At 43.6% G+C, this 11177-nt stretch overlaps 1 protein-coding gene across 2 annotated transcripts in view; it reads left to right on the top strand.

The window, feature by feature from the left end:
* The window catches only part of MKLN1 (muskelin 1), a 93382-nt gene extending 88450 nt beyond the window's left edge, over nucleotides 1-4932 (top strand). For both annotated transcript variants that reach the window (XM_053943359.1, XM_053943360.1), the window contains exons 17-18: nucleotides 2665-2719; nucleotides 4617-4932. In XM_053943359.1, the coding sequence (XP_053799334.1) occupies nucleotides 2665-2719; nucleotides 4617-4738 (177 nt within the window). In that variant the 3' untranslated portion in view covers nucleotides 4739-4932. The remainder of the gene's footprint in view (nucleotides 1-2664; nucleotides 2720-4616) is intronic.
* The last annotated feature ends 6245 nt before the right edge of the window (nucleotides 4933-11177 follow it).

Here is an 11177-nt window from a genome sequence, read left to right on the forward strand (position 1 = left end):
CAGTGGAGAAGGGAACAAGATCCTCCTTCCCCACAAAGCTGCAAAGAAACTGGTAGCTGTGAAAATCCATCATGCCTGGTGCAGATGAGGCTGGAAACTTGGCAGAGGCCATTTTCAGCGGGGTTTTGGTCTCAGTTCAGCGAGTTCTTGGCTGAACCCTGCTCATCTGGCCTCTTAGTCGGGCACCTGAGCCCCAGTGTGGCTTTGTGCTCCCAGCAGGGCGTTGCTGCAGGAGCATGGGAACCCCTGGGAGCACGTGGCACCCGCTTTATCCCAGCTTGGTGTGCCACCAGGCAGCTGGCAGCGGGCCCGTGAGGCCATCGTGTGGGAGGGAAGGATGGCCAGAGCGTGGCATTTGCTCTCAGAAGCCGCACGGATTTAGCCACGGGTTTTATTGGAACTTTTGGAGCTATTTATGCTGGGCAGCTGTTTAAGTACGGTGTTGCTGGGAAGCCAAGCTGCTCTCACAAATGAGGCTCACGGTGGAATCCACGTGTGGCATTGCAGTGAGTTAGTGTGACCAGGCCTTACACTCAGGAGGGCACTTTACACCCTCCCTCCCCCTCATCTCCAGTTTGTCAGTCCTGTGTCTTTCTCACCACACCCTCCCCAAAGGATGCAGACTTACCCAGACACTACAGTCCTTATTTTAGCCTGATTTTTCCCTTGATGTCACATTGAAACTGATCTTACTGAAGTGTTTTTGTAGCTTCTTGCACTGGGTTGTAGATCTCCTTTTTGTAGCAGCCTTTTACATCTGTGACTTCCGGCAGCTTTGCGCTTGGCCATCATTCTCTGCAGCCCTGACTCCTTTGAGCTTTCTTTTTAGAACTTGCTTTTCAGAATACTTAATTTTTTTTTTTCTAGTGCATTCCTCATATGTTGCTAACTGATACAGGGCATCCTAAAATGGGCTCCTTATTGTAGAGGAGATTTTAAAACCTTGATAACAGCAAGAGTATTTTATTTAAAGATTCTTCTCCTTTTCATGCATTTGTCAGTTTTATTATAAAGTGATACTGATTTGTTGTAGCGCCTAAGTGCATTTTCACAGAGCCTCTGCACCTGTTCTGTATTACTGATTTTTCCTGCTTATGTTGATTTGCACTTGGCCCTGGCGAAATGCACCTCAATCCATCATTATAATTTGGATTAAGTGGAAAAACAGTTGGAAGGCTGGCTGTTCCATGCTGGCAGTCAGTCTGAGAGTGGTGTAAGGTCTGGTGATCCTGCCCTGTTCTGCCAAGCAGGTTATCACTGAAAACCCAGGGTGATGCTGACCCCGGGGCACAGATGAATCATTCCTGATTCAAGGCTCCATTTTGATGTCAAACCATTGATGGCCACCCACAGAAAAGTTATTTGATCTGTTTGCCTTTCCCTGTTGGCTTAATCTAAGTGATGCCTTCACAATGTGCCTTAAATATCATATAAAAGTGTTAGAATTCCTATGAAAGTCAGAATGGACAAGATCTATTACCAAGTCCCATCCCTAGGGCCTTCTGCCTCATAGGAGAAATCAGATTGATGTACTGCAACTTGTTGTTGCCAAATTCATGTTGGCTGCTACTCATCACCTTCTCCACTCCTACGTGCCTACAAATTGTCTGTGTTCCCAATTTTTATTGAAATTAAACTGATGGATATGTAATGCCTGGCTGTTCTTTCCACTCCTTCCCTGAACATACTTGCTTCTCTTCTGGTTTTTTCCTCCCTTCTTTTCCTTTGGGCTGTGTGCTGAAAAGACACACAGGCAGGAGACACAAGATGCCCAGGCTTTAAGGAATCAACTCTTTCTTTGCAGGAGCATGACAAAGCACTAAGCTTTTCTGTTCCTTGGGTTCCTGGAAACAGCAGTCAGCAGCAGAGGAAGACACTGTAGTCACTGTCTATCAGTGAGACATGAAGGGAGAATAAAACCATGAATGTGTTAAGTAAAGTGTTTTTATTCATGGTCTTGATGTTCCCAAATAAAGAATTTTTATTTTTAGTTAAGAAGATAATGCCTTAAATTTGTGATGTGAGATCTCTGGCAGTTCAGAAGATGAATGTTGTTGTTGTCATTAGAATCACAGAATGGTTTGGGTTGGATGGGATGTTAAGGATCATTGAGTTCCAAACCCCCTGCCATGGGCAGGGATGCCACCCATTAGATCAGGTTGCTCAGTCCCATCTGGCCTTGAACATTGCCAGGGTTGGGGCATCCAGAGCTTCTCTGGGCAAAGCTTTCTCTGTTTCCAAGAAGTTCATGCTCATTCCAGCAGTTTCCCTGTTTTTCCCTAATCCCTGGCTGCTGAGCCTGTACCTTGTTAATCCCTGGGAATGTTACTGTGTGGAAGGGACTCTACCTTCTGCCAAAGAGGCAAAAAGTTATGTTAAAAAATGCGATTTTTAGAGCTCTCAGTCAAATACCTTTCATTGCATCAGCACTTCTCTAATTCTAGGAAAAAACATCTAACTTGTGCCAAGGTGACAAACTGTAGTGCTCATGTGAAAGTGCCTGCTGCTGTTATTCATATGTATGGCACAGGAGTTAGGAGGATTGTGTAGAGAAAACACAGCAACTCTAAAGCTACTTGTACTTCTGTGAATCCCTTGGGGTTTTTACCTTTGTGGTTAATAACACTTTTTTCCTTCTTTGTCCCTTTACCTCTTCTTCTGCAGTTTCAGCTTCTTGCCTCAGCATTATTTAAGTCTGGCTCGGATTTCACGACTCTCGGTGAGTATTGTGTGTCAGAGGAATTACATGATGTTCTCTTTGATAATACTCTTAGTTTCTACTGTTTTTTATATCAGATGTTATAGTTCCTATCAACATTGCAGGCTCTTTTCAATATGCAAAGTGCCACTACCCAGACATTTGAGAGGTTATTTATAATGACTAGTGTCCAATACCTCAAGCCCATATTTAAAACATCTCTCAACAACAGTGGTTTTAAACCAATGCCTCCTGGGATCATTTTGTGTCTCTTATTACATCTAATCCTTCACTGTTACCCAAGTAAACAGAAGCTTTGGTCAGAATAAAGCACCTCCTGTCATGTCACTTTGGAATCTCACAGCATGGCTACGGCTCTGTTTGCTGTGATAACTGCAATTCCTGGAGTAGTTTGGTTCGCTCTGTTCTCTGCAGAATGAGTTCTTTGGGCAGAGTGTCAAGAGTGAAGAAAACAGTGGCGTGAAGGGCTGGAAACAGGAGGGCTGAGCCAAAGCCATGATTTGTTTCACTGCTCTGTCCAGTTAACTCTTTGAGAGATCTCAGAGACTCATCCTGGGCAACCTGTGGGAAGGGTACAGGCAGAAATTACGTCCTTGTACTGGAGCATCCTCAAGTCACTGAGCTCTCGCTAAGAGAACGGATGACTTCAGCTTTTAATGGAAGTGTAATTCCCAATCTGAGAAACTGAGGGAAGGTTAAAGCCCACTGCAGTTCTGCCCTGCTGGATGAGGAAGCTCTGCTGAGTTCCTGTCGTTTGGAAGACATCAAGCTGACCTATAGGATCAACTGCTTTTAAAGAAAGAAAACCCAAGTTTCAAAAAAGTTGGATTTTTCATAGACTCATAGAATGGTTTGGGCTGCAAGGGACCTTCAAAAAATCATTTCATTCCAACCCCCTCTGCCATGGGCAGGGACACCTACCACTAGCCCAGGTTGCTCCAAGCCCCATCCAACCTGGCCTTGAACACTTCAGGTATGGGACATCCACAGCTTCTCTGAGCAACCTGTGCCAGTGTTTCACCACCCTCAAAACTTTTCCCTAGTTTTAAGCATTTTAAAAGATGAATTAGTTCTTCACTCAGTACAATACTTTATCCAGATTTTGGGTTTCCAGATAGGAGGGATATGTACGTTGAGAGGTGCTTTGAGAATAAAAACCCCAGCCCTCCTTGATTTGTTTAACTTGGTTGACTTTGATTAACTGAAGAGTGAGTTCACTAAATTAAAAAGCATTCCTTTGAGATAGCAGCAATGGAAGTAATCCAAAGTGGAGGAGATCATTGTGTGCCTGCCCTATTGTTCTTGCTGATGGTTTTAGTGTAGGATTTGGATAAACAATGCAAACCAAACCCTGCCGTGTTGGGAGGCAGCACTCCAGAAACCGGTTTGCAAAGCTCCTGTGTGCCAAGATGCAGCCAGGTGCAAGTCCAGTGAGTAAATACCAGCTCTGAGTTGGGACTCCTGCTGTCAGCAGAGCTTATCTCAAGGAAAACTCCAAGCAACCAAGGAGCAGTTCTGGTTGTGGCAGTGAAGATAATGAAGAAAGCCCGAGGACAGAAGAAATGAGGCACCAAATAAAAATAGCTGCATGGATTTTGTTTTCTGGGGCATCAGAGCAGTCCCCTGAGAACTCCTGCTTCCCCCATTTCTTCAGGGCTGTCAGTGAGCTTGACAGGCATTTGTTTATTACTTTTTATGGCATCTCAATGGCAGTGCTGGCTTGGGGTGACATAATCTCTCTATATGTGCTCACAGTAGTGGGACAGAGAGCCAGCAGCCTTATTAGTGGAGGCAGAGGGAGGTGTTAACTTTTATCCCAAATGGACAATTCCACAGCTAAACTGAGTGTTTGGGATTGGGAGGAGTGACTTACTTTCCCCTTTCTTTCCTCCCCCAGGATTTTCAGACGTTGACCACACGTATGCCCAGAGAACTCAGCTCTTTGACACGTTAGTCAACTTCTTCCCAGACAACATGACCCCTCCTAAAGGCAACCTGGTGGACCTCATCACGCTGTAATGGAGCAATCACTGGACACATGGAAGAGGGGAAAAGCATCCATTTTCAGTATTTTAATTTTTTTACTGCATTGATTGACTGCTGGGATGAAGTTAATATAGTAACCCCTAGGTGTTTGAAAGGGGTTTTATACTTGTATGGTGAATCCCTGGAGCTTTTCCCTTGGAGTAGGTTAATAAAATGTAACTGACGTACTTCTGACTAAATATATATATTTTTTCTGACTTTGGATTTTGAGTTAGCAAATGTAAGATGAAAAGGTGGGGGAAAGAAAAAGAAATAAAACCCAGTCGTGCGGTGATCTTTTTGCCTATGGGGGAAAATTTGAGATTTGTGAGTTGTCTGGGATTAAAGATGATGGGTTTTATTTTGTGTTTCCTGAGGAAGAGGGGGAAGAGGTTTTTCTTTCCTCATTTGTAGCTAGTCATGATGTATTGCTTTATCCTACAGCTCCATCCTCAGCAGCTGAATAACTTGGTGTCAGGACACTGGCAGGTGTTGAGATGGTGTAATTTATGTCCTGAGTCTTGTACTCACAGTGTGTTGCGGGAAGGCGAGCCTGTGTTCTAACTGTCTGTCTCCCCTTCCCAGAGTTGTGCTGACAGTCATGTCTAATTGCTTCTGAGACTCCATCTAAACTGACAGCCTACAGCCCTATCTCCTGTTCTCTGGAGCCTTCCACTTAAGCCTGGCAGGCAAGAGGGAACCTGAGATACAGCTGGAAAACGGGAGTGTGGTCACCGCCCACATGGGCCCTTTTCAGGGATTGATCTCTTTGCTGCTGTGCTCATCCACTGAGAAACGCTGTGGTCCTCAGCGAGCCTGGCAGAACTGGGTCTTCCACCACACACATCCCCAACCTCTGCAAACCTGACCCCAGGTTGGGTGTCGGATTTCTGGAGCAGATTGTCTTCGTTTCCATGTGCTTCTGTGTGTGTTTGTCCGTGTGTACATGTACAGGGCGTTGCTCCCAACAGCTTATCTCCTTCCCATGTAAGTGCAGCTCCCTTGTCAAAACATTTTAGACCTAGATCTGAATGTGAGGGAGGCCTTCTTAGCATAAATCTCTGAAAATGAGCTGATGCATATGTATAGAAAATGTATTCTTCCTTTTGCTGAAATCCTTCTTTATAAACACTGTAAGGGCTTGGTGCTGCACTGTGAGGTTGAATGAAGGACATGCATAGCCAGCATTAGAAACTCTGCATTCAGTGTCCGTGAGCATTCAGTACACACTGGCAGATGTAAATATTTATATGAAACTGCAAAACTTTCTGTCCAGCAGTATTCATGCCAGTCAGGTATCGTTGCTGCACCCGCTGTGGCTCCTGTTGAACTTGGTGGAAGTCCTGTGTGTACAAAGATGATTTGGACTCTTGAAATAAAGAGTTAGTCAAGTGTCTTTTTCAGAGTTTGAGTGTCTGCTTGCTTTGATTGTATTGCCTCTTTATCATGTTCTTTGTGTAACTTTTGTAGACCTGGTGCATTAGAAATAAATTTCAAAACCTCATACTAATGTATAATCACTTAGAAAGGAACAGTATGTCAGAGGCCAGGCTTGTCTTCAGGGAGGACTGTACAAATGAAGTGGTTTTAACCTGTCACTTGAGACTGTTCAGACACTGTGCACTTCAGTGGATGGCAAAGCAGATGTCTGCGGAAGAATCCACTCGGTGTGGGAAATGAAGTCTGATGAAATTGTTTCTTTGGAACGTGGCAGGTTTTTTTCCTATTGACATGGAAAGTTTTACATCACTGCTGGGCTTTGTGTTGCACTACCTGTGCTGAGGCTTTGTCAAGTAACATAGAGTTTATACAGTACAAATGTAGTTGCTGGGGGAATATTCCAGCTGAGCTGTTGCTTCCATTGAGATCAAAATGAGCACTTTTAGTGCAACCAGCCAAAATCCTACAACCTTTTAGTACTTAAATTTAGTGCTGCTGTGCTCCTTTATCACTTGATCTCATTGCTTGTGTATCCTCAGCTTCAATCAGGTGATTAAATACTCTTTGTGACAGTTCTGTAATTAACCAAGCTCTTCATAAACTGTTGTGTGTCCACCTTGGATGGCTGAAAGAACCCAAAAGATACACCTTGGTGGAGAAGCCCTGGTGAGCAGGCAGGGGAAGTTCAGGAACGGCAGAGCTGTGAATGGTGTTGCTGGTGAGCAGTGCATCGTGTCAGGTCTGATTTGTTTGACAGGAATTCAATCCAAACTCATTGTCCTCTGCGCCGGGGGTGCGTGCGGAGCCCGGCAGCCTCGGCTCTGTGTTCTGTAGCATCGTGCAAATCAATGATTTGTTTGAGCAGGGGGAACGTGGCTTCTGCAGGACTGACAGTCCCAGCTAACGAGAGCACTTCAGGATGATCAAATATTGACCTGCCTTTGTCCCGAGCAGATCGATGCCGCTCGCACCAGCACAGTTCATGGATTACAGCTGGTGATTAACCAGCAGAAACTTTGCTCAGCTCTGCAGTATTTGTTGAGCAGCAGAGGCACCATGTGGCCAGAGAGGTTAATCCAAAGGGAAGGCTTATTGTGGCTTTGCCAAGGGTCTTTCCTTCTTTTTGTCCTTGAGGCTAAGAGTCAAATGATCTCTTTGCGTTGATCTATGCTACATTACCTGCTTTAAATGCTAACCAAAAATTCTGAGCAGTGAAGTATAAATTTCCTTTTAAAATCAGCCACTTATTGTCAGGCAGTGACAGAGGTAGTCTGAATTTCATTGCATGCTGATCTTTAAAGACACTGATGATATTCCAGGAAAGCATCTGATGTGCTCATTACAGAAAGCCCAAAATACAAACAGTAAAGAAACCTACTGGATCTGAAAACAGCCACCTGAAAAGGTTTCACAGCCCAGTGCATGCGAGATTATAAATATCTGAGCTGTGCGTGAGAAGTCTTCAAACCTCACCATCATTGCTTGTAGGCTGTGTCTGAGGCTGCTCTTTAGCTTAGACAAGACAAACATACTCTATTTGCCTTTACTTTAGATTATAAGGTGACTTTGTGTATGAACTTGACACCACATAATCTTTGCACTACAGTGAGTAGTTCTATCTGTAAATTCTGTGTTAACTTGTAAATAAGGTATTGCAAAGGAAAACATCGTTCCTTGTCAAAGAGGGACTCATTCATCATGTTTTGGGTCTTTAAAGCCAAAGTTACAAGGTTCTGGTATGTCTTTTAAAGCTAGAGGAAGTCAGGGTGGGGTGAACTTAATGCAGACATCCAGACTTCACTCTTGCTTTAGCTTTTTAAAAAATATCCTTTGACATCCCTATGTTTGGTTCTTCACTGACTCTGACCCTTACAATACCCTTTAGTGGATCATCTCCTTGGAAAACAAGAAATTCTTTATGCTTTTCCTATCAAGTGATGCATTTTCTTCGAGAAATAAAGCCCTTCAGAATTAATTTTTTTGGTCACTTGGATTAGGTAGAATTAAGTGAGTTTGTTACTGTTCGTCTTACACAACCCCTCATAGTAGGCATGAGGTAGAAGTTGTTAAGAGTTCTCCCAAAATTATTTTTCCAAGCATGTTCTGCTCTTGCAGTGTGACTCAAAATGTTGTCATGTGGCAGAAGGACTTTGTTACATGTTGTTAAATGAGATTATAACAACTTTAGCCACCTTTTTGCCTCTTTTCTTTTGAGGATCCCATTAGTTAGTATTGGTCCTGGGAAGGCCTAAGGGGTGATGCAAAATGTTCATTGAAATTAATTGTAGTTGTTATCTTCTGGCTCTTTCAAAGATATTTGTGATATGTTTATTCTTATAATCTCTTCCTTTTGCTGAGCATAGTGAGGAAGGAGACTTCGTCTTGGAAAAGTTCAGTTTGCCCTTTCCCTGGGTGGCATCTTGCATGGGTAGTTAAGGTAGTTGTACCTAGTTGTGTAAATAAACCTCTGGAATTTGTTTTTTGTTTGCCTAGGCACCTGGCTCTGGGTGTACACAGGTACACGCTGGCTCAGGGATCATGCTGGAGCTTCCTACCAGAACTTCAGTTAGCAAAATCTTATTTTGGAAAATCAGTCTGGGAACACCCAGTTGGAAAAGCTTTTCTAAGGCATTGCCTTGTGCAGTGGCAACTGGAGTGAAATTAGAAATTTCCCTAAAAAGCATAGAAAAGCTTCCCTTTATGGAGTGACAAAGTTAAATGAAATTGCTGAAACTTTTTGGTCATTGATAATAATTACCCAGCCTGAAAATTGAATGATTAATGATTGCAGTTTAAAGATTGAGGAGTCAGTGAGCAAATTAACTGGACCCACCTATTTGCAGGAGAGTGGCAGAGGTGTGGGGCTGGTGGCCAGCGATTGCCACAGCTCATCTGTGTGTCTTTAATTGGCAGCCACAAGTGTCCAGGGCTCTGTGAGCTATTCTTTCTTCCAGAAGAAACTCCTTCCAAAGCCGAGTAATGACTCTGGAAGAGTGTTTTCCGTAGGGCTTTGTGGAACAGCTGTTGCCTGAACCATTTTCCTGATGCGTGCAGATTTTTTGAAGGGAGTTTTCTCTGCCCCAGGGTTTTGTGCTGACCTGGCCATGCTGTGCCAACCTGTGCTGGTGAGTGATGGGTTCAGAGCAGAGTCCTGAGGAAAGCTTCAAACTTGTTTGCTGCTCTTACTGTGAGAAAGATGAGCATTAGTGCTGCTTGTGTCAAATGCAGGAGGGTAGGTACCTGTAACACAAATACTATCAGCTCTCTTGCTGCCTCCTGCATTTCAAAATCGAGAAATAAATACTTTTGTAGAGCTTATTGAGTGAACTTGAAGTTTGAATAAGTTGTGTACAACCTCCATCTCTGTACAGGCAGTAATTCTGCTGATGTAGTGCTGTGCCACTTCTGGGGAAAACGGCAAAAATTAGTAGATATGTTTCCATTCGGTCCCTTTGTTTTTAAAAGTGGAAAAATGTCTTGTGAAACTTTGAAGTCCCCGTGTTTGCAATGAATTTTAGTTTATTAGTTGGCTCAGAGTTAAGGAATGTTTGGCTATTGTCAAGTGAAGTCCTGACAGTCAAAGCAGTTCATGTGTGTCTCTGGAAGTGCTTGTGTTGTTTTATAGCTGTACTTATTACAGAAACAGAGGTGGAACCAGTTGAAAAATTAAAATTATTGGTGTTTTAATTTATGAGGAAGATTATAGAAACTCTGAGCTTGGCCTATTTTAATAAGTACATGTGTTAATTTGGAGATGGGTCTTATTTTGTGAGAGGAGAGTTTAAGAACAGCTATATGACTTGTTCTTGCTATAGATTGCTAGTACTATATAAGCTGTAAATACTGTTGAAATGTAAATGTGCTGTCAGAAGCTTGTTAGTGTATCTAAATGCCTGTGGGAATGGGAGACCCGATCATACCCTGTCGTGGAAAAGGATATACTGGAGATTATTCAAGTTGTAATGGCTTATAGGCAAAACCCCTCTTTTACTGAAAGCTTCTAGTATAATGAAAAGTTGGAGTGGAGAAATTAGGTTAACTGTACTGGAACCAGGATAAGAGTCCATGGCTCAGCACCTGGATAAATTGACTCCAGATGCTTTTGCCTATAGGCAATGGATTCAAACGTGGTTTTGGAGTGGAAGGCAGTTAATGACCCACTGATTGCTGCTGGAGAGTCCTACAGGAGAGCCTCATGGGGATGCCAGCAGGTATCCCTTTGGCATTCTGGGCAGAGGTCACAGAGCTGGCTGGAGTTTGGGATTATCCACGTGTGCTTTGGTTATATCCTAAACCTCCGAGGAGGGCGTGGTTGCTGTGTGGGTTGTGTGTAATTCCAGCTGCGTTGCTAAGGTGTGGAGCTCTGCAGGGCAGCACCTTCCCCAAGCACAGATCCTGAGGATAACACATTGCTGCTGTCTGCTTTGCTTTCATGGGCTTGGTTTGATAGGGGTGAACTCCAGATATTGCTGTGACCCAAATTCGGTGCTCTGCTTCCAGTGGAGCTGCTATCAGTGCATCACCTTGGTACCCTGAAATCTCAATTTATACTTGGTGCAGACACAGCTCCACGTTGCCTTGGCTTCCAGCTGTTTGCTGTAAGTCAGCACAGCTTTTACTGATGACCTGGAGAGTGTGAGTGCTGTTAGAACTCGCTTGACTGTTCAGCTCCAGCGTGGAATTGCAGTTCATTCCGGGAAACAGATGTGAGTGAACAGCTCAAAACTGGCTCTGTCAGGTTAGATTTTTGGGTTTGCTACTAGTTTTGAAAGGAAAGTCTTATCACTAACAGGTGTGATGGTTAAAGCATGACCCTTTGGTTTTTTCCCCATTTATTCTGAATTTTCTTTCTCTGTGTGGCTGTTCACTCCTATTAAAATGCTTCAGACTTCCCTGAATTTAATGGGTATCTATGGAAGAATTAAAGGTTAGAGCTGCGTGGTGGGTATTGAGGCATCAGTTTCTCTATATCATACTCCAGTTGTTTCCTTTG

Source organism: Vidua chalybeata, chromosome 5 (assembly GCF_026979565.1).
Source record: "Vidua chalybeata isolate OUT-0048 chromosome 5, bVidCha1 merged haplotype, whole genome shotgun sequence".
NCBI lineage: Eukaryota > Metazoa > Chordata > Aves > Passeriformes > Viduidae > Vidua > Vidua chalybeata.